General features: G+C 34.7%; 4 protein-coding genes and 1 pseudogene across 4 annotated transcripts in view; 1 reads left to right on the top strand and 4 right to left on the bottom strand.

The window, feature by feature from the left end:
- Positions 1-1,376: 1,376 nt before the first annotated feature.
- On the top strand, positions 1,377-6,237 carry LOC111480790 (aspartate aminotransferase, cytoplasmic). The gene is made up of 12 exons (XM_023125956.1): positions 1,377-1,695; positions 2,251-2,322; positions 2,421-2,482; positions 2,561-2,644; positions 2,785-2,884; positions 2,992-3,112; positions 3,368-3,531; positions 3,633-3,770; positions 4,307-4,428; positions 4,575-4,669; positions 5,492-5,612; positions 5,944-6,237. The coding sequence occupies exons 1-12, from the start codon at positions 1,477-1,479 to the stop codon at positions 6,026-6,028; spliced, it is 1,383 nt and encodes a 460-aa protein (XP_022981724.1). The 5' UTR covers positions 1,377-1,476; the 3' UTR covers positions 6,029-6,237.
- A 20-nt stretch (positions 6,238-6,257) lies between these two features.
- On the bottom strand, positions 6,258-12,295 carry LOC111480789 (annotated as a pseudogene).
- A 987-nt stretch (positions 12,296-13,282) lies between these two features.
- LOC111481015 (coiled-coil domain-containing protein 25) lies at positions 13,283-16,229 on the bottom strand. Its single transcript, XM_023126281.1, has 6 exons — positions 15,968-16,229; positions 15,375-15,502; positions 15,092-15,195; positions 14,850-14,937; positions 14,436-14,497; positions 13,283-13,807 (listed from the first exon to the last, which is right to left on the bottom strand). The coding sequence occupies exons 1-6, from the start codon at positions 16,078-16,080 to the stop codon at positions 13,655-13,657; spliced, it is 648 nt and encodes a 215-aa protein (XP_022982049.1). The 5' UTR covers positions 16,081-16,229; the 3' UTR covers positions 13,283-13,654.
- A 522-nt stretch (positions 16,230-16,751) lies between these two features.
- LOC111481095 (sulfite exporter TauE/SafE family protein 3-like) lies at positions 16,752-20,628 on the bottom strand. The gene is made up of 11 exons (XM_023126428.1): positions 20,222-20,628; positions 19,486-19,645; positions 19,206-19,406; positions 18,836-18,900; positions 18,722-18,752; positions 18,534-18,628; positions 18,375-18,461; positions 17,916-18,188; positions 17,598-17,691; positions 17,211-17,351; positions 16,752-16,973 (listed from the first exon to the last, which is right to left on the bottom strand). The coding sequence occupies exons 1-11, from the start codon at positions 20,462-20,464 to the stop codon at positions 16,888-16,890; spliced, it is 1,476 nt and encodes a 491-aa protein (XP_022982196.1). The 5' UTR covers positions 20,465-20,628; the 3' UTR covers positions 16,752-16,887.
- Positions 20,629-22,103: 1,475 nt separating this feature from the next.
- Positions 22,104-22,635, bottom strand: part of LOC111480990 (signal peptide peptidase-like) — a 5,143-nt gene continuing 4,611 nt past the window's right edge. Inside the window, exon 12 of the mRNA XM_023126240.1 lies at positions 22,104-22,489. Within this exon, the coding sequence (XP_022982008.1) occupies positions 22,409-22,489 (81 nt within the window). The 3' untranslated portion in view covers positions 22,104-22,408. The remainder of the gene's footprint in view (positions 22,490-22,635) is intronic.

The raw sequence follows: 22,635 nt of genomic DNA, 5'->3' as shown, positions 1-22,635 counted from the left end.
ATTCCCTAAATTAGCCGATGTGGGAATTTCATCATCCAACACCAATTTCATCAAATTAGCGCTCAAAATTAGACAAAATTCAATTTTTATTTGCAATTTTGACAACTTATAATATAACCTTTTTAAAAAATATTTTTATTTGATTGATGAGTCATTAGACTATATATATATATATATATTGAAATAAATAAAGTGTGGAAATAATTGTGAAATAGAATTGTCTTTGAAAGAGTTTGGCCACAAATATGATAATTCCGTACTTGGTAGATGTCTCATGTATGTTGACAATTCTCGTGATGGAAATTAATAATCCTTTGCGTGGACGGAAAGGCTAGCATCCCTTATAATAAATTTGACGTTAAGGTTAAAATACTTATTTATTTATTTTATTATATTTATTGGTAAAATTTACACGTAATTTAATACCCGAAAACTTGACCGAATTAGCTAATTATTATGTGATAGATATTATCATATTTTTTAAAATATTAAAGAATAATTGAAGTGAATAAATAAACACTTCCTATTTTAAATTAAGCTACAATATAATTCGTATTTAAAATGAAAATGTCAAAAAGAACAAGAATATTAGCAACATAAATATTTTATTATATAACACTTAATACTCTAATTTATTTATTTTTTATATAAAATAGAATGATAAATTATCCCAATCCACCGCAGACGCACGTGTCATGAGCCACGTGGGAGTTCTCGAGAGACGTGCCAATGTAAAATAATCGTAATCTCTATCTCCTATTGGCACATGAAAGTCACGCGTCAAACTATGGGCCGCGCCATGTGCCCTTCTTTCTCCCTCGTAGTACGTGCCAACATTACCGCTTAACAAACCACGTGTCAATTCCACTAATTTCATTTTATATTTAAAATTGAATTACAAATTTAATTATTCTGATCTTATAATTCGTAATTTTTTTTTTGTAATTTTAAATAGTAAAATTAAATATTTAATAGATATATTTATTAGAATTTTAATTCATGAACATCACGAAGACATTAATTTTATTTTCAACATCATATGAATTAAATTTTAGCTTTCTCCAAAATTTTAATTTAACCTCTTTAAAAATTATCATTTTTACTCTTAGAATTTGGAATTTTTTAAAATAAACACTTGAAACAAAAAAAATTACAATGTATTCTTTTGCATAATTTTTGGAAATTATATTTTGCTTACTTATATTAATGTTTAGCTTATTTAATTATATTTATTTATATAGTAATAATTCATTATAATAATAATTAAAAAAAAAGAAAATGTGTATAATCTGATAATTCGGAAAATGAAATATGTCGGTTCGTCGGCTTCGACTACATATAAAAGGCAAAATCGAACCGTAAAATGAAAACAGCGCCAAAGTTGAAAAAGGAAAAGAAGGAGAGAAAGTGAGAGGGAAAAAAAAAACTCGAAAACGAAAAGCCAAAGCGTTAAAAGGGAAATTTCGATCAAACAAGATGCGCCCCTTGTTTGGCGTTGAACACGCTGCTATTCCCCGTACTTGGAGTTCAAATACCGATCCTACCGATCGGAGAATCAACGCTCTCGTAAGACATCTGGTCGAATCGTCTTCATCCTCTATGGCTGATTCACTCTCTGCTTCTGTCGCTTCCTCGCTGCACAGCGATTCTGTTTTCGCTCACGTTCTTCGTGCTCCTGAAGATCCTATTCTCGGGGTATTCTCTTTCTCTAGCTCTTTTGATCAATCGCTCTAGGTTTTTCATTGCTGTGCTCTTCAATCTGCTTTGTTTAGTTGCGGACTAGTTCTGAGGATTTCGTTATATTCTTGTGTTAGTTTTTTTCTTTTCTTTTGCGGTGATTGATTTCTGTTTAGGTTTTAGTGTTTCTTATATCTGATTTTGACTTTTTGTTTCTATTATACGGTATGTTACGGAAATGAATTATGTCCGAACTTTTGGATACACGCGATCGGGAATTTCTTTTTGGCTGTTTGTGGATCGTGATCGTTCCTGTGTGTTTTCGTTTAAATTTAATTGGTTGTTATTTCTTATGTCATTTTGTACTCTTTTGGAAATTGTTTGGCTCATCAGCTGGTTTATTACGGCTTTGGAAACGTTGAAGGATTTTCTTTAGGGAATAGAATGACTATCGGACAAAAGTCTGCTCGCTTACTTTTTAAATTGCATATTTGCACATTTTGCTTCTATTTATCTGATGTTTTGCAAGTTTTACATATATCAGTTACTGTGTTGAACTTTGAATATGGATAGGTGACTGTTGCGTATAACAAAGATCCGAGCCCGAACAAGTTGAATTTGGGCGTTGGTGCTTACAGAACTGAGGTACGTTTCTGTGGCTTTAAATCTTGATATTATTCGTGATTAAGATGCCAAAGTGTTAGTTAGGAGCATTTTAATCTTTTGGTGTTTTGATCTGATAGGAAGGAAAACCTCTTGTCTTGAACGTTGTCAGAAAAGCAGAGCACCAGCTTGTTAACGATATGTACTTTTCTTGATCATTCTCTTGTGAATCTTACTTGATATAGATATAGGCTGAGGTTCTGATTTTAATGATCCACAGTACACGAGTTAAGGAGTATCTTCCGATTGTTGGATTGGCAGAGTTTAATAAACAGAGCGCTAAGCTCATTTTTGGTGCGAACAGGTAAGCTGTACCGGTTTTTACTTACTGTTGGTTAGTTATTGCCTTTTACATTTGGTTGCTCATACTTGGATCAGTAGTATAGTAGCCTTAATTCAATAGTATTCTTTTGGATCGTGTTTCTAATCCTTACTTTGATATAGCCCCGCCATTCTTGAGAATCGTGTTGCAACAGTTCAATGCTTGTCTGGTACTGGATCATTGAGGGTTGGTGGTGAATTTTTGGCAAGGCATTATCATGAGGTGAGAAGTGGTCAGCTGTTCATTAACGTACTTAATATGTTTTTCTTGTACATGGTGATAAAACTGTCTTAACATGCCTTTTTTTTTCTTTCTTTCATGTATTCCAGCGGCAAATATACATCCCCCTGCCAACATGGGGAAACCATCCCAAAGTTTTTACTCTGGCTGGGCTGTCTGTAAAAACTTACCGGTATTATGATCCCTCAACACGAGGGCTGAATTTTCAAGGTTCAAACCTGTACCCTGTGACATTTCCAAACATTTTTTTCTTCGTTCTATCTCCATTTTGACTTCCATTGTGTTTTATCGGTTATGGAAATGCTGGCATAATTTAATTATTCTCGACATGAACAAGTCACTACAGTTCCAACTTGTGACATAAGAGAGTGATTCAAGAGGATTTGTTACTTAAATTTTGATGTTGAGAATGCCAGTTCCTTACCATTTCTTACCTCTTGGTCTACCAACTTTAATGTGTCACAGGCCTCTTGGAAGATCTAGGTTCTGCTCCACCTGGAGCTATAGTTCTGCTTCATGCATGTGCTCATAATCCAACTGGTGTCGATCCAACCCTTGAACAATGGGATCAGATCAGGAAATTGATGAGATCAAAACAGCTTTTACCTTTCTTTGACAGTGCTTATCAGGTAGAGTTCTACATAGTATAAAATGAAAAATGACATTTCTTAACAGCTTCATACATGTGCGTATCAGTTTTTCTGATATTTTTTTGCTTCTTATGATCCAGGGTTTTGCCAGTGGAAGTTTGGATACGGATGCACAACCTGTACGATTATTTGTTGCTGATGGAGGTGAATGTTTTGTAGCCCAGAGTTATGCAAAGAACTTGGGGCTTTATGGCGAACGTGTTGGCGCTTTAAGCATTGTAAGTTTCTAAAGGAGTGTTCTTACTTCATTGGGATGCCATGGAACATCATATCTTCATTGATTTAATCATTAGTTAATGGAATTTGTGTGGTATTGATGATGAAAGAAGGTTCTATTACAAATTGAGAAGTAAATTATAGACGTTACACTCCCACCTAGTGTCTTTTGAAATTATAAATTCTTGCACTCTAGAAAATTGTACATTTTATTCGTGGAAATAACTACTTTTTGGCTAATATTACCAAGGATATAATCGAGTTAACATTTAGAGGGAAGAATTCAAACGGTACCTTTTCCTTTAACCCAAATGCAAATAATATAACCCGTGTAGTATCATCTTTTGTATTAGTATATTAACAAAAAAAAGTTAACTCAATTGGTAAGATTACAATTTTCTGAATTGTGGGGTACTGATCACATTTTTTCCTTAAAAAAACAAAAAAAAAAAAAATCTCTTAGGCATGGAGATGTGGGGTCTGAGCTGGTATCCCCAGTTTTATTGCTTTGATCTCACTTTTTGTAACTGTTGAACAGGTGTGCAAGAATGCTGATGTTGCGAGCAGGGTAGAGAGTCAGCTAAAACTGGTAATAAGGCCCATGTACTCAAACCCACCCATTCATGGTGCATCCATTGTTGCCACAATCCTGAAGGACAGGTACTAATAAAAACTTTTTATGTTACCCCAACTGAGACTGGGAAAGTGAAACATACATGCAAGATGCTCATGTAGAAATCCTTTCTCGAAAAATTATATTGAACTGTTCATGCATCATGAAATCGATTTCTTCACTTGAACTTTAGGAATTTGTTCGATGAATGGACTATTGAGTTGAAGTCCATGGCAGACCGCATTATTAGCATGCGTCAGCAACTTTTTGATGCCTTGCGCGCTAGAGGTTAGTATTTATTCTCCTGATATCCCTGCTAGTATTTACATGTTCTTTCAAGTATTATTGATTTAAAAGTTTCATAATGGTCGATGGTCGACGCCAATAATCTTGATCTCTAAATTTTTTGCAAATGTTCCCTGGATCTAAATCAACTAAAGTAAAAGAAAAAATAAAAAGAAAAAACCTTGACCATGATTATAGTTAGCAGGAATATTTTTTTCATTTTCCTATTAAATATTTTAATAGATAATTTTCTTTCTTCAATATTCTTTTTTATATTTTCTTAATAAAAAATGGTTGAACATCTAATAAATCCATATATAATATAAAGTTAAACATAATTTTAAAAAATGCTTAAATTTCAATTATCTACCAAAAGACTTTCCCACTTTTTAAAAAATATTTATTTATTTATTGATGGGGTAAGTAAAGAAGTAAATATGTACATAAATAATATAAATAAATAAATATATGTATATATATAATTCAAGTTAGTTTTATGCCTATATAGATAAATTTATATTTATATATAAAATGTGAAGTGAGCAAGGATGGAAATATAATTCTGGTCTCCCATTCCGTTGAGCTAAAAGGGAAAAATTCCTCTCCATTCTCGATTTAATGAATATTTTTAAAACTAAAAAAAAAAAAAAAAACTATTACTTGACTTAGATTTTACCTTTTAGATTTACTTCGTGTGGTATGGGTTAATTTAAATAATGTAAGATTTAGAAGCTTGGTTTTAGACAAAGGATGGTAATGTTTTGGTCGGCGTGTAGAGAGAGGATGTGGTGCTGAGTTAGCATGAAAATGGTGTGTGTGTGGCAGGTACACCTGGTGACTGGAGTCACATCATCAAGCAGATTGGAATGTTTACTTTCACAGGACTGAACCCAGAACAAGTTAGCTTCATGACCAAAGAATATCACATATACATGACTTCTGATGGGTAAGCAAGCCTTGTTTCAATTTTGCTTTAAAATTCTGCCAAAATGCCATTCATTTCAAGTATGTGCTATCAGAACGCAGTTTTATCACCTGGAGTGTTTTCGTTTTTAAATCTTTAAAATTGCCTTTTTCTTTCGTAAATTGAAAAGAAAAGAGGAACGCAATTGTGCATTTGTAACCATAGGAATTTGAAAATTAAAATTCTACCTAAAAACATTGAAAAGTGACAAGTTCTTATATCGAACATATTATGAACATAATATGCTCAAATGAAATCGAAACATTTTGGTTTTGTTTTTGAACATTTGTTCATTTGACTGTTACCTGCGCAGGAGAATCAGCATGGCTGGATTGAGCTCGAGGACCGTCCCACACCTTGCGGATGGAATCCATGCAGCCGTAACTCGTGTCGTTTAGTTTTGTTGGAAGAAGCAGCCAAGCACGCACATCATCATCCATCCCCCTTTCACTTCTGAATAAAATTCTTGCTTTCTTACTGGAAGCCAATTTGTTGTAATTGAAACGCTCAAAAACTTATTTTGTAGTATTTCGAGAGTTACCCCAGCGGGCAAATATGCCTTGATGAAAAGCTTCGAAAGTTTATCATATCATTCGCGTTTACAGATGGTATTTTGTTTAAATGGCATTTGATTATTGATGATATTATTACACTAAAAGACATTGGAAAATTGAAAGACGAGTTGGAGGTGGTACCAATAAATTGCTATCTGCAGCCTTTGAGAAGATAAGACGGGGGACTTGGTAGGGTGGTCGCAGCTGTAGTTTTCATGTCCCCACTTCACTTGGAGAGCCACATTCGCTGAAATCCAACGTCCGACATTCCGCCTGGAAGTATAAAATAGCAGAAGCTTACAATTCTTCGCAATACAATATAAAATCAATTTCACAGGCACTTGTTAAGAGAATCATACCAGAACAGTTTCATCACAATGGCGATGCTTCATGCGCGTTCCTGTGAGTAGTGTCTCTGGAGTTTCGTTTCCCAACACTTCATGGGCATTGGCACAGGCAGCTGCCGTTCGCTCGCTCACTTGCTTCATTAACCCAATTGCATCAAGGCTTCTTTCCTTGGGGCTAGAAAAATATCCAATGTCCTAAAAACACAAACAAATCCAACAATACTGATAAAAATCTATTTACACAAATTTCTGGCACAACTGCAGCTTAATCAGAAGGAATCTAAACGACTAACTACCTCAATCGATATTTCTGTATCGATCCTCGGCCCGGGTAGGAAAGAATTGAAGAACCAAGGTGACATCCAAGCCGAAGGGGAATCAATACTTCTCTTAACTGGAGTTTCACCAGGTCTATAGAACATGATAACAGAAATGTCCATTGAAGCCCCTAATAGAAAAAAATAACTTACAATGAATAATGCATTAGAGATAGGGAGGAGGATGTATCTTACAATGAAGCAATTCCGGTGGTGGCAATCTGCGGACGATTATCATCCGTCTTCTTAACAGAAGCCGATAAAATGACCGGGAGTTCGCACATTGTTGCGACCGAATCACTTTCTGGATGATTCTTGCAGTAATTAGGAGGGCTGCTAGGTCCATGTGAATTCTCAGAAGAGTGTCGTTTCTTAATTCTTGCACTTGAACTGAGAGTGTTTTGATCAACAGCATGGAGAAGCAGATCATTGGCATCATGTTCAACCAGGACTCCAGAAGGCACCTGCCAGAAGTAAACTTGATTGATTGCTCAATATAATTAAAATAATCATCTTTCAAGAAAATTGCTGAAATATGGCTTACAATTTCAGGTGTGGATTGAACGCATATCTCGACATCAGCAGTCCCTTGTTTCTTCTCAAACGTACAATGCATATTTTCTTTATCTTCAGTACTTTCTGGTACATCCTTGAACACAACATCCAAACGTGAGAAGTTTTCTGTCAATCTGGATGTAACAACGGTTTCAAGTTTTTTGTCAATTCTTCTTTCAGAAGGAGGAGACAGAAAATCGCGGTGCCGTTTCTTCAAAATGGATGGAGTACTCGAGAAAGTTTCGGCAGCGTTTTTAAGTACAGCATCTGGACTAGTATCATGAGATGGAGAATCCCATAATCTAAATGGAGTAACACCGTTTAGAGAAGACATCATCAACTGACGTATTCCAAGTGGGCTGTACTGCATTTCACTTCCAGCTTGTATGAGATCACAGTTGAAAAAGGGAACATCCAAACTTGGAAAACGAGGAGGCTCATAACATAGAACTCCTGAGTCTAGATGTTCATTATGTGGTTTTGGTCTTTCATGGGAACAAGTCCCTGTGCTTTGTTCTTGCATTTCTGGGTTATCTGTCACATGAAAACAGGAAGGCCTGAATGTTCCACCATCATAGACGAATCCATTCTCTTGGCTAGTTACGCATTCGTGTTCTCGGGCTCCTACAAAGAGCTTATTGGATCCAGTACCACCTAATAAAATCATTTCATTATTAACAGAAACCACGGATGGAATGTGCATACAGGACTGAGGCAACAAATTTTTTTCCTGCACATCCGATCCTGAAGGATAATCATATACTTGGAAAGCTGAAGGATGGTTATTTTCCACTTTTCGTGTGCCCAAGGATTGAACTGGAACTTCGAAATCGCACATTTCAGGTACATAAGAGCCTTTTCTAAGATTAATAGACAGATTGCATTGGTCACTTTTTGAATCTGAGAATAGAACCCTGCAAAACTCATCGTCAGATATAAACCTGCACTCTATTTGGACAGAAGCCGTAGCTCCTTTTACCATTGAAGGATTTTGAGCAGAACTGCCAGCTCCATGGCTTTCGCTCATCCCAGTACTAATTGCTTCAAACTGAGGTGCTTCTTTATCCAATTGTAACGAAGAGATGTTAGGAAACTCATTCAAATGACATTGGTACTTCCTATTTGAAGTTGTTCTACAATCATGCGAGGGATTTTTCTCTTTAGGTGACGAACAGTGACCCACTTCTTGATCAAACTCAGCTATGGGACAAGTTATTTCTTCCATGGCAGGGTGGTGGTGGTAGTAAGGTTCAGAACAGGATACTGGGCTTGAACTTTGCTCCTTACCCAACCCCAAATCCTCAATTAATTGAAATTCCTTTCTCATATGCAGAGTTTCACATGCTGAATCAATCATAAAGCTATCGGCAACTGTTGCATCTTGACTACACTCTGAAATCTCCTCTGTTTCCATTCCATACGAGCCACTGTCATTTCCACTACCAAGCACCTTTGAAGATGAAACAAGAAGTTGGTTGGGTTGTCCAACAGAAATTGGATCCTGAAGTTGTGCGAGCAAGCCTGAGGCCAAGTAAGAATCCAATTTCTTTTTGACAGAACTGTTCCAATGATTTTTTATAGCATTGTCTGTCCTGTTGATTGTAAAAGCACACATATAACATCTTTCATGATCAGTTGAAAATTTTCCAATTAAAACTGAATAAGAAATGCACTTCAAGAGAATAATGCTGCAATGAAAAGAAATCCAAAAAAAGTTTAGATGGTGACAACTTTAATCTAAAAACATTTAAAGAAACAAAATTTAAAATGCACATGTCAATTCTGCATAATGCCTCAACCTTAAGCTTCAAATGGGACATACCTTCCAGGTAAGAACTTTGTTAGCTCTGCCCATCTGTTCCCATAAATTTGATGGGCGCGAATTAAAGCTAACTCCTCTTCTTGGGTCCATGCTTCTTTGTTTATATTAGGATTAAGATGATTGTGCCACCTGACAAAAAAGATATAATTTATGTAAAACATATGGGAAGGACATCTGAAATTTTAATAGAAGATCAAGTACGGATGCAGGAAAAGTTCAAATTGATGGCAACAAAAAAACACACAGGCTTCCATAAAATAAATTTTCAGCAGAGGGAGTTTACCAAAGAGAATATAAGTATAACAGTAAAATCAAAATCCATAAATCAGCAACAAAATAACTCAATTATCATACCTTTCTCGGCATTGCTTACCAATTCGTCCGGGTAGATGTTTTGCAATTGTGGACCACTTTTTTGGTCCATATTTATTCACCAGTTCAACAATAGTTTCATCCTCCTACAAACAATTCACAAGGGAAACATGTATGTTCAAGCAGGATTTCATAAAAAGAGTACACTTTATTGAAAGGATATGCTGATTAAGTATCGTGATGACTGGAATAGAATAAACTTAAAAACAACTTTCACAGGTGGATCACCTCTTTAGACCATGGACCTTTGACAAGTTCGGGATTTAAAACCTTTTGCCACCTATGCAGACATTGTACATCAGTCCGGTCTTTGAAACATTCAGCTACAAACAACAAACAACAAACAACATAACAAATGAACCAGTAATGAAACAAAAGTTACATATTAGTCTATGCCAAACATAATTCATCTTCACAATGCATGATTAATTAGGTTGTCTAATCATCCAGAATAGAATTAATTAGATACCATAAAAAAAATGCTTTATATAAAATAAAGTAAGCATGAATTAAGTTCCTAGATCACGATCACTGAAGAAATTCTCCATTATGTTAAGGATGACAAAAAATGAAAACATCTTCAGTCCAATAAAACCTATCCTTGGCTTCTGTAATATGTCAACACACTGCAAATCGTAATATATTTGATAATACCTATTTTCTTCCAGTTTTTGCCTTTGAAATGATCAACTGCTTTCCGCAAAATTTCATCCTGGATGTGAGTAAAATAGATTATCCAACGCTCAAGCATATAATTTTTGGAACTAAAAAAATAGTTCAAAACAAAATGTATCATCATGAGAGAAATATTGCAGCCCACTATGATGAATGATAAACTTACCTCTTCTGGTGTCCAGTGTCCTTTGGTTGAACGTCTTGTAGGGCCACTGGTCCTCCTAAACATCCTCTCAAAAAACATACATAGAGTTCAGCAGAGAATTTAGTTTTTGTCTTCCAACAAATACTAATGTGAAGCAACAGTATAAGAATATGTGTGGTACAGGCGAGAAAGTCAATTCAAACATAAAACCGCAGCAGTAAAAAAGAATTCTTGTTGAACCAAAGAAAATTAAATTACAAACATTTATCGGTGCAAAATGAAAAGAAAGACAGGAAAATTACAAGAAGCTAAAGACAGAATTACAACAAGCTAGTTACAGATATTCCTCTCCAGTCATGAATGAAGTCAGAGGAAAGAATACCAGTGCTTATATGAGTTATGCTGAAAATTTTGGTTCAGAAGATTTACAAAACTTACAAGGAAACGATAAAGTAAGGTGCAAACAGAGAGACTATAAAGCTTGCAGAATAAGAAGAAATATGGAGCCAAAAGTAATATAGATCAATGAAATTACCCGTGGAGAGCACGTATCCTCTGATCACCAACCTCAGGATTGTCCGAAGGTGTTGAAATGGTTTTATCACCTTCCATAACTCCTTGACATGTAGGGGAAAATGCATAATATCCTTATTCCTACTCGACAATGGCTTGTTATAAAGAACTCTATCCAGACCATTATATTATTCATATATAGAAAAATCTACCATTTCATCTGAAATTTTCTGAACACGAGACATCACATTGTCAAAATTTGCAGGCAGTAGAACAAAAAACAGTACGAGAAAATAAAACATACGGCAGTAGCTAGAATATATACATGTGAATAATCATTATTCAAAGGCAAGAAAGAAACCAAAAGGTAATGTTTAATCCTAGCCTTTCAAAGGAGTATAAAATCTGAGCTCAACAGGATCTTTGGATCAATCAATGATATTGTAAATCAGCCGTAAGAACAGATTCTGGATGTAATTTCGATGGAAAAGTTTCTTTAGGCAGTCTTTCTACGAGAAATGAAGAGAAGCATATGAAATTAGATATTCCTCCAGAGACAAGATGAATGCAATCGATGTTCACAAAAATCACGCTAAGTGAGGAAAAATGCCTAATCATGCAGAGTTAATTACTAAAATCAAGTCTATATCAATATCAAGAAAAGAAACTGAAAGGTATAACAACTGAATCCAACTTCAAGAAAAAAGGAATAAGCTATCAATCTCCTTGATTAAAACTCGCGCAATACATGATACTTCCATCAAAACCTATTGACCATACTGCAAACCTCAAGATGAAGAAAATGACTGCCAAGAGCCAATTGAGAATGTAAGCAACAAGCATCAGAGAAGCAACTAAATAAAAAGAAAAAATCAATTTCTACGGCCGTAAAAAACAGCGAAAAAGATAAGATAAGTGATTAAAATTGCACAATCAAACTCCATAAACGGAAAACGCCACACTACCTAAGTTCGTATAAACTAGAACCACAACGAGGACAAGATCGAGAGCATTTCATAGTGTCCACAGGTTAATCACTCAAAATAGATGGAAAAGAAAAACTACAGAGTTCACAAACTTGAAATGCTTAAGGAATTTCGAAAAGAAGCGAATAAAATTATAACCGACGAGAAGATCATAGAATGAATGGAAGTTTAACAAAGTTTAACCAAAAAAACCCTACGCAACTCACCGAAGTCAGCGTCGAGCGACGAAGCGCAGATAAATCGAGGACAGAAAATCGATGCAGCGATTGAAAACAGGACACATTAGAGAATTCCAATGGAGAAGTCAAGGAGCAGAAATTTGATAAGAAGAACGAACGAAGGCGCCAAAACAAAAGAATAGAGGTACTAATAAAGAGAGCGAAATGGCTAAAAAACTTGAGAGCGACAATTTAAACGGTTCGGTGTTCTGTTCAAACATAAACGGGCGGACTGAAGAGATTCAAAATCACCGGCTAGGATGACACAACGTTTGGAAATTGGACGACTAGGATTTAGCGTGTGACATGCGCTGTCCTGCTATGTTTAGTTTCAATTTGTATCAAAAACTCAAAATTCCAAAATTTAAAAATTAATTAGTATTGATATAAATTTAAATTTTATATCTAAAATTTTAAAAAATTTAAAAATTTAGTCAGTAATTATATGTTAAAATCTAAATCCTAATAAGGCTAAATTTATAATTTTAATATAATAAATGGTACGAGAAAAAAATAATTTTGATGAAGATATATATTTAAAAAATAATTAAAATTATTTTTATCATATTCAAAATCAATAATTATTGTGTAAAATCCTAATTATTTTTTTAATCAAATTCAAAATCAATATTTATAGTGTGAAAAACCAATTTAAAAGTTTAAAATCAAAATCATTCACTGAATTGAAACAAAAACAGACCTATCTAATTCAGTTAATAACAAAACCTTCTTTCTAAACTTCTTCTAAAAGGACAGACCTATCTAATTCAGTTTAGGACAAAACCTTCTTCTAAAAGGTCGAGACGATGAACTACATAAGCAATATATTAATTTTTTTTCTTCAGGGATAGACTCGATTCCATAGCAACATCTGGAATAGGTTCGATTCCATAGCAACATCATCCTATATAACGACCTCGACTGGTACGCCCATCTAGAAGCCAAGCAATAACCCCCCCTCAATGATGGTGCAAAAACCAAGCAGAACCAAACCATGACCGTCCATTCCATCTTGGAGGATAATAATACAACAAGAGAACACAGAGAGAGTCAACCAAAGCATTCAAATGACAACGAAAAAGAAAGAAAAGGGGAACGAATGGGCCTTCTTTTTAGTACAATCGACTTGAGCGAAAAGCAAGCAAAGACCAGAAAGATAATGAATCACTCATTATAAAACCAGAAAAGAAGATCCATACCCAAAACGCAGTGGCTTTCCTTTTTCTTACAGTATATTTGAAAAGCAAAAGTATGACAAAACGAGCCAGATTATCGTCTCGTTAAACAAGAGTGTGACAGTAATTACAACTTAAAGAAGACCATTTTTTCGCTCTCGATTTTCTATTTGTATAGCCATCAAGTAGACGCCAAGTTGAATATCATCGAGGCTAAAGACGATTTGATAACTCGTGAGAGGACAACTTTGAGCCAAGAACCATAAACTGAATGGGCAAATGACCTCTAAGAAGAGTAAGTTTAGCTGCTGCTATTTTTTGCAGCATTTGTACTGATCAATTCGATCACATGAAATCATCCTCCAGCTCTTGTAGCGATTTGTTTGTCGCTGCAATTTGTTTGTTAGATGTCATCTTCTCGGAGACCATCAAACCACTGTAGCTCCTTAGCTCTGCTTGCCTCTCTTTTTCTAACCTGTCCATTTCCTCGCGGCGTTTCTGCAAAAATGTAACTTTACTACAGCGAGATATAAAAAAAATCATAATACTTCGTGAAAACCACCTGACCTAGGCAACAAAACCAGGTTTGACGTATAGATTTGATAGAGACTAAACATAATAACATACGCTGCCGAATGATCAATATGATCGTAGTCACTGGCAAAATAGTTAAAAAAGACTGCCCAGAACTTTTGGTATAATGCTAGAGCAAGAATGTCTAGAGAGAATATGGACATTTTCAGCCACCAGCTTCTTTACATACATTTTGTATGTGAAAGAAATGCCAAAATCATCATGAAAACATACAGATCTTTGTTGTTTGTGTGTGTACTTTACAGTAACAAACCAAAATGTTTAAACCAGACATTTATCAATGCTCGTATAAATTGATAGTTAACAGGCAAACCAAAAATGACTTGTGCATGCAGGGCTCAGTAGCAGGAGAAAACCTAATAAATTATGACAAAAGGAATTTCGTTTCTCAGGGGAGTAAATTTTTCTGTGTAAAGACATGGCCAAACTATCTATTCGGAAATTTAAAAAAAAGTTAAAAACATAGCAATCCAAGATGTAGAGACCACAAAAAGGAGTTAATTCAGAAATGGAACAAAAAATTGGCACCAACCTTTTCTCTCAGGTGTTGCTTCCTCTCTGCTCTTTCAGCTGCATTCACAGCTTCGCGTTCAGCTGTGTAATGGAAAACAAAGTGCTCGTTAACTACTACTTTACAACAAAACAAAAAAAAAAAAAAACAAAATATATGAATGTGAGATCCCACATCGATTGGGAGGAGAACGAAACATTCTTTATAAGGGTGTGGAAACCTCTCCAAACACGTTTTAAAAACCTTGAGGGGAAGCCCAGAAGGAAAAACCCAAAGAGGACAATATCTGCTAGCCGTGGGCTTGGGCCATTATAGTGAAGTTCATACTAGTTGTGCATAAATGTGCTAGGAATAGCGACAACATATTTGAGTTAACAAAAAACGTGCATATGCAAAAGGTGAAGACAACACAAAACAACGTCATTTCCAATTTACCTTTCAAATCAGGCTTCCTTTCCACTTTAGTCCTGTTCAATCTATTGACAATGTCATTGATCCGTTTTTCCACCCTTACGGTTCGGACCTGAATTGTATACAAAGGCAACGGTTGTATAAACCACCTTTAATATTCCCATCCATAAAAGATGCACAAAAACTTATTTAAAACAATAAAGAAAGACAAGAAAAAATAACCGTAGGGACATATCAACTTGCAAAATTCAAACTATGAACCTTACCATCTTGGGGTTATGAAAACCAACTTGACCAACATCCATGGAAGCAGTTTTCTTCAAATTAGCCCAAGACGTATACACGACATCAATGTTGTTTACCTTGTTTCCTGCCAGAAAAAAGGGCCAATAGTTAAAAGGCTCCTAACTCGCGACACAAGTTCACAGTCATCAGCAGAAATGTGCACATGCGTCTTAAAGTTCAAATTGAAGGACGAACATACAGGCAAACCTAGTTCACTTGTTCGTCATTTTTTTATTTTCTAGAAATAGACTGCTCAAATTCTACCTTGAATAGAATTTGCTTTGACAAGCTGAACACAATCCTCCAGCAACCCTTCACTTATATCATCAATGGTCTGCCCTCTTCGCAGTCTCACATAAACATGGGCAGATGACATCTTGTCCACGTGAAACCTACACGAAACAACCTTTGTTCAGAGAAGAAATCTTAAGCCAAGTCCTCCCTAAAATGAAAATTAAGACTAACAAAATTCAAGAAAACGATAAATCCAAGTCCAGTATCACTGGATAAGGATTACGCAAACAAAATTCAAGGTATCAATGCAAACAAGAAACTCATTCCCTTCATAATGTTAATTTTCAGTTTCATCGAGCTCTGAAAAGAGAACCAGGGATGGCCATGGCTACCATTTTTATATAAATCAAAGCAAGCAAGCAGCAAAATAACGTAACATTCAAGTCAAGAGGAATTCGAATATCAATTTCGAAAACCATCAAGCAAGAACGTAAATATCAACACTTCTACCTGACTTGATTAATTCTTAGAAATCGTTTTCATCCAATCCGAATGAAATTAACATCAAATAACAACCGGGGAAAGAAACAGAAACAATAAAGAAACCCTTAACGAAAAATTACCAGATATCCTCGGGGAAGCCGTATTTGATGAGTTCCTCGTTCTCGTGCTTGTCGAGCCCCATGAAAATGGTGTAATCGCCAACGTCGGGCCGAGCTTTGAAATAGAAAACCATGGTGCTTCGATTTCGTTATGCTCGAAGCTCGCAAGAACGAAAATGGAGAGAAAAGAACGAATTAGGGTTTTCAATTGGTGGGAATAGAAAGAGATTGGTCTTCTGTGTGCGATTTTAATCGGACACCGATGTTCCAGGATAGCGTGAATAATATATATGTTCCACGAGGGAAAACTTCCGTTACGCAATTACGAGAAGATTTCCCCATCTATTTTTAAGGTTTTTTTTCTTCATTTTATTTTAATAATGTAATTTAAATAAATGAATGTAGCTCACTCGTCTCCCATATGCACAATCGACTAAACGAATCGTATCTAATATAGTACAATATATAGGGTTTTTGTGAGTATATCTCGAAGATATAATTCCTACTCATGGTTTACAAAATGAACTATGATTTTTTTTAAGATATGCGTAAGGAGTGTATTAAGGTTTCGAGAGGCATGTTCATGTCACATTGAGTTGAGGTCAATCTACGATTCGAGTCGGGTCAACCAATGCAAGCGTCGTTAGACCTAGATCGAGCATATATGAATAATAACCTTGATTAACCATAGTTTGATCAACCATGGTGAGATGACTGGGTTGGTCATTTATGAAATATTTTTATATTTTATCCCTTTTCTAAAAAAAAATGCTATATCCATGGCTAATAACATTTAATAAGTTAAGTATAATTCAATTGGTTAAATCATTATAACCTCAATTTATAATTAAAATATTAAAGTTCCAATCTTTCACCTAATAACAATAATATAACAATAATGACATGAATTTAAAAATAGAGTAAAAAATATTATTTTTAACCTAATTCCTAACTCGACACAAATCCACGAAACCCATATATTCATTTCGTTGAAGCCGTTCCAAGGACCTTGATATACCCACTCCACCTTGCAAAACAATAAATAAATATTAATAATATCACTTAAAACTAATCTTAAAAACAATAAATAAATTAAAAAATTGTTTAAACCACAAATTTATTTTCCATTTAAAAAAAAAAATCAATAAGACAACATAAATTTTAATTTTGGAAAAAAAAAATTATTAAAAATTAAAGTTTTAAAGAAAAAAGATTATAATATAACATTTAAAAAAATGTTATGAAAAATGGTTTGGAAACTCACCAAGCGTGAGAGCACTTATGAAGATCGAGATCGCAAGAACGAAGATAACGATCGAAGCTCTTCCAAGGAAAGCAATAATTTTACTCACAACGTACTGCCCACAGTAGGCTGCAACCATCGCCACTGCAGCCAAATAAACCGCTACAAAAAAAAAAAATAATAATAATAACACATTATTTTCAAACCTCCTCTCAAACAAAATTGTTAGACGAACACGACTCTCCACAATGGTATGATATTGTCCACTTTGAGCGTAAGCTCTCATGGCTTTGCTTTGGGCTTCCCCAAAAGGCCTCATGCCAATGGAGAGTGTATTCTTAGATTATAAACCCATGACCATTCCCTAAATTAACCGATGTGGGACTTTCATCATCCAACAAAAATTACCGTATGACACTGGAAACTGGTTCAGGAGGGAGTACTCCACCACTGACATTGATGACGAAAACATCATAGCGAAGGTTGCCGATGCACTTGCCACCTACACAAAAGGTAGCCCAAACTAAGCCAAATTAGAGAAATCAACATTTAAATTTTAAATATTTATCTTATAATTTTTTAAAAATTATATAAACTTTTTAACTTTTTATTTAATAAATTAAAAAAACTTATTAAACATTTATTATTAGAGACTTGTTATATAAATATTAAAAATTTAAACTAAACTTATAACTTAGCCGAAGTGAATAGAAATAAAATTATAACCGATGGATGCACTCCGAGCTCTAAAAACAATGGCCCCGTGATCGATCCTCCACCGACGCCGAGCAAACCACCGACAATGCCAGCCGACATGCCAAGGCAAGCATACATGGCAAGCTGCCCAACTCGAAAATCGGTTCGACGTCCTCCCAAAGATGTGATTACCCTTCGCCCTTTGTACAGGTTAATTGCCTCGTACAAATATATGCCCACAGATACTGGCACCTGTAGGAAGTTTAACGTCCAATATTCCCACGAGCACGACGCTGATTTCTCCTGTTGAAAAAAGTCCATCAAATGGTAAACAAATAGTTTAAATTTGTATTTATTTATATTTGAATTTAATAAACTCAAAATTAAAGTTTTAGTAAAGTATTATATTTAAAAGTTTAAAAATTAAAAATTTAGTTTTTTTAATATATATTCTAATTAAATTTATGCTGAATTAAGCTGAAATGAAACCTTGAAAATCTGGAGGACAAGAAATGCAATCCAAACAAAGAACAGAAGACCCAATTCCTTCCAATACACATTCTCGAGAACCGAGACCTGAAATTCAATAAATAAATAAATAAATAATTTATTAATTGTAATTAATTATTCGATAAATAAATAACTTACTTCTGGCTCTGTTTGCTCTGTTTGCTCTGTTTGCTCTGTCTGCTGCTGCTGAGGCCCACCAGGCAGAGCCTTGTACTCCTCTCCACTCTCAGATCCTAATCATAAATTAATTACTTTAATTAATGGTAATTACAATTAATTAAGGTATGTAGGGTTATCAATATTGATTCATAATTTATGAAACTCACCTGCCGACCCGCTCACGAGCTTGATGGCGTCCTAAATCAAACACAACCCGACCCAACTCAAACCAAAACGGAAGAAATTTAGACAAAGTAAAGAAATAAGAAGAGAACTAGAACCTTTTTTAGGAGCGTTTCCTTCTTCCAAGTTTCAACTCCCTTAAAGAATGCCTTGAGAGATATGACTTCCAAAGAAACGAACAAGAAAATGAATGGTATCAGATGCAAAGAGCAAAAAACCGAACACAAAAATACATTGAAACGAACAATAATGACTAATTTACAGATTTTTTAGGAGCATTTCCTTCTTCCAAGTTTCAACTCCTCTATAGACATGAATTCCAAATAAACGAACAAAAAATGAATAGAACAGATGCAAAAGAACAAAAAAACGAACAAAAAAAGTACATCAAACAAACAATAACGACTAAATTAAAAATTTTCAGGATCAAAATCATAATTTAACCCAAAAAAAAAAAAAAAAACTTACATAAGAAAAGGATGATGAGGAGAATTGTGACCATCCAATTAGGAAAAATGACATTGAAAACGACTCCAATACTGATGCCAAGCATGAGCATGGGCTGGACCAGGAGCACCAAATCGTAGTCAATTATGGGCGCATCAAGCGTGGGGTGCCTTCGGTGAAGGTTATAGTACACAGTGGAGACTGCGGCACCCACTATCATACCTATAATAAGTTCAAACGGAATCATTATGAATCAATTTTAATTCAAGAGGTTTAAAGCTTCCTAACCTTTGTTTCTTACATTTGGATATGGCGGTGGAGGATTTGGTATCGAACCCAATTATGAGGTTAAGCATTGGTAGGAAAAAGCCGCCTCCGCCGATGCCGCCGACGCTCCCGAATGCGCCTCCCATGAATCCTATCACCGTGCCCACCACGATGCGCCACCCAAACTCCATGTTCTATACATTCATTTTTATTTTTTAATAAGCATTTTTTTTTTCAGAAATTAAATATTTTTTTTCATTTTTTTGTATTTAATGGTTAATTTCTATTTTTAATATAACTTTGTAAAGTATATATAAAACAAGTTAATAAATCTAATAAAACTTTATAAACAAAGATATGTTCCATATAATTTTAGAAAAAATATTACAATATAATTTTTACACTGAACGAGTAAATAAAGTAATAAAGATATATATATAAGCTAAATTAATATAAAAAAAAGTACCCTAAATCTTTTATTTTATTTAAAATTACTCTTAAATTTTTAAATTATTAATTTTAAAGTTAAAAAATATAATTATTAACTTAAAAAGTTTCTGTTCGGCTTAAAAAAAATTAAAAATTAAAAGGTGTACTAACTCAGAAATTTATTTATTGAATTTAAATTAATACAATCATTTTATAGATTTATTATTTTATTATTAATTGCCTCAAAAGAAGAAGAAGAAGAAAAATACTTTATTATTTAATTTATGATTTATTATTATTATTATTAAAAGTAAATTGGGGGGAGATTGGGAACCACTTACAGGCCAGACGTGTTGATAATCAGAGGCGTCCGATTGCCAGAGAAAACCCTTCCCGAATGTAAGAAGACTTTTGAAATCTCGCCGCTCATCGGAGAAATATCGCCGTGTTCCGTCCGGCGTCGGAATCCCCGGAATCTTCAGGCCTCGTTCTGCAGAAACTAAGACCAGAACTAACAGAAAGTTCACCGTCGCGATTAACAGCGACCAGTTGCTCCTCCATTTGACTCCGCCGTAATACGCCATCGAATCTCGCGTAAGATACACGCTCCGCCGGTAAAAGCTTGCCTTAAGACACTGAATCGTCGATTCGCCGACCGATCCTTACAATCGCTGCTACAGAACAAAAAAATCGCCCGTGCTAACTGCCACAAAAAACCTCCCAAATAAGATATCAATTATTTTACATTTTCAATATTCCAAATCTCTCCTTTTTATTTTTATTTTTATTTTTTTTAATGGGACCGAATGTTGGAAGTGACAGCAAGATAATCTGTAATTAATTATTTTAAAAAGAAAAGGATTTAAAAGTATTCATTTTACTGACATTTATAAAGTAATATTACACACTAAACAAATATAATTCATACTAATTCGTTAAAAAAAAAAAATTATAAAAGGAAAAAATAAGACAAATGATCCAATAATTTGGCTACCAAACAGAATCACAATTAATTCAATAAAAGTTCACGTGAAAATGATGGAGCTTTGAAGAGTCCAACTATATTGGAAGAGGAATCTGCAAAATTTTGTCTGTTATCAAAATTAAGTAATATTGATTACAATAAGTTACAAGCCATTATTATTTATTCTATATTTTAAGTTATTTTGTTTAGAAAAATGTGGCTGAATTTATTATGTATTTAGTTTGATACTAATTTTTTGTCAAAATACTTAAATTTTAAGTTTTTATTGCTCTATTATTTTATTTTATTATATATATATATATATATTTATGAAGTAAGTTAGGAAGCTTTCCATTTTGTGTGTTCTTAGATATTTTAAAAATCTTGTTAATAGTGTTGCAGCTTTTTCTGAAAGAAAAAATGAAAAAGCTCTACAATGGGGGATAATAGAGGAACACCATTATTGTTTTCTGGAAGATGACTACTCGCAGTTTCATAAAATGTCTCCTTCATCACAAAGCTTGGCTTGATTCCAAGAGGCGTAGACTATATCAAGATTTCTAGCCCTGTTGTCTAAGGCTCTACCATTCCTATTCGGATCATCCTTCATGTTAGAGTTTAGCTTTAGAATAATTTTCATTAACGACTCTGATCATCCTCACTTTGTTTGAAGCTCAACCATTTACAAGCAACGCCTCGAGAAGCATGAATGATGAACTGAAGGTTGCTCACAAACTTTTTTGAACTTTTTAGCTAACGAACTTTTTCAAACGTCAACCCAAACATAGCTCAAGAGTTTCAAATCTTCACACCACGTGAAACAACCTAAAGCTTGGACTAACGAGTTAAAGTGACCATAACAAACTTCTTTAAATGCCAACTCAAGCATAGTTCAAGAGGTTCAAATCTCCGCCCCACATGTATCAACCTAAAGCTTGGACTAACGAGTTAAAGGGCCTATAACAAACTTCTTCGAATGTCACCTCAAGCATAGTTCAAGAGGTTCAAATCTCCACCCCACGTGTACCAACCTAAAGCTTGGACTAATGAGATAAAGTTACTCTAACAAACTTTTTTTTGAATGTCAACGCTAAGGAGGTTCAAATCTTCCCTACACATATAAAAAAAACTTCACAATGCTACCAACTTAAGCCTGGATTAACGAGTTAAAGTTACTGCCATTCTTATACGAAATTGTCAAACTGTTAAAAACATGGATAAAGCAAAAAGTAGTTTAACGGGGGAAGAGAGACGAGGGGGGCTATATAATTTTTTTTTTTTTTTTTTTTAATTTGCTATAGAAACCCCAACAAAATGTGGGGCACAGTTGCAGTAAACGCTTGCTTTACGATGAGGTGAAAACTAAGAGAGCTAAAAACAAGACAGGACAGGACATACTAACCTCATTTCAAAATCTGTTTTTTTCGGATACAAAGTTTTGCACATAAATTAACTCAATGTAAAAGGGTTGTTGTAGCTTACAGGACGGGGGATGGATGATCTCATACAACTCGCTCATCACATGGAAAAATTATGCCTTCCGCCCATCCACCTTTCTACAAATTCATTCCATCTTGCTTCCTTTATCACATTCACCGTCATCTTCGGATGAACTAACAGTTTTCGACTCGTCAAACTCTAACAGCTGCACGAAAACATAACAAGAAAAACCCAATTTGAATCAACCAAATCCAGTGCAATTCAATATGATGATCAGAATTTCACAGAACTCTGAAAGTTTTTTTTTTTTTGGGGGGGGGGGGGGGGGGGGGGGGGGGGGGGGGGGGGGGG

The sequence above is a fragment of the Cucurbita maxima genome, unplaced genomic scaffold, assembly GCF_002738345.1.
Source record: "Cucurbita maxima cultivar Rimu unplaced genomic scaffold, Cmax_1.0 Cma_Scf00006, whole genome shotgun sequence".
Taxonomy (NCBI): Eukaryota; Viridiplantae; Streptophyta; class Magnoliopsida; order Cucurbitales; family Cucurbitaceae; genus Cucurbita; species Cucurbita maxima.
The sequence above is the reverse complement of the archived record's forward strand: the minus strand, read 5'-3'. Positions and strand labels throughout refer to the sequence as shown.

Bases quoted from the DNA above. Each gene is read 5' to 3' on its own strand.
- LOC111480790 (XM_023125956.1), top strand. From the start codon at position 1,477: ATGCGCCCCTTGTTTGGCGTTGAACACGCTGCTATTCCCCGTACTTGG. The intron at 2,885-2,991 runs GTGAGAAGTGGT...CATGTATTCCAG, and splicing joins TGGCAAGGCATTATCATGAG to CGGCAAATATACATCCCCCT. The intron at 3,771-4,306 runs GTAAGTTTCTAA...ACTGTTGAACAG, and splicing joins GTGTTGGCGCTTTAAGCATT to GTGTGCAAGAATGCTGATGT.
- LOC111481015 (XM_023126281.1), bottom strand. From the start codon at position 16,080: ATGGTTTTCTATTTCAAAGCTCGGCCCGACGTTGGCGATTACACCATT. The intron at 15,196-15,374 runs GTAGAATTTGAG...TTTTTCTGGCAG, and splicing joins CAAAGCAAATTCTATTCAAG to GAAACAAGGTAAACAACATT. The intron at 14,938-15,091 runs GTAAGGTTCATA...TATACAATTCAG, and splicing joins GTTTTCATAACCCCAAGATG to GTCCGAACCGTAAGGGTGGA.
- LOC111481095 (XM_023126428.1), bottom strand. From the start codon at position 20,464: ATGGCGTATTACGGCGGAGTCAAATGGAGGAGCAACTGGTCGCTGTTA. The intron at 18,629-18,721 runs GTGAGTTTCATA...ATTTATGATTAG, and splicing joins GCTCGTGAGCGGGTCGGCAG to GATCTGAGAGTGGAGAGGAG. The intron at 17,352-17,597 runs GTAATTTTTGTT...TTTTTTTTGTAG, and splicing joins CCAGTTTCCAGTGTCATACG to CGGTTTATTTGGCTGCAGTG.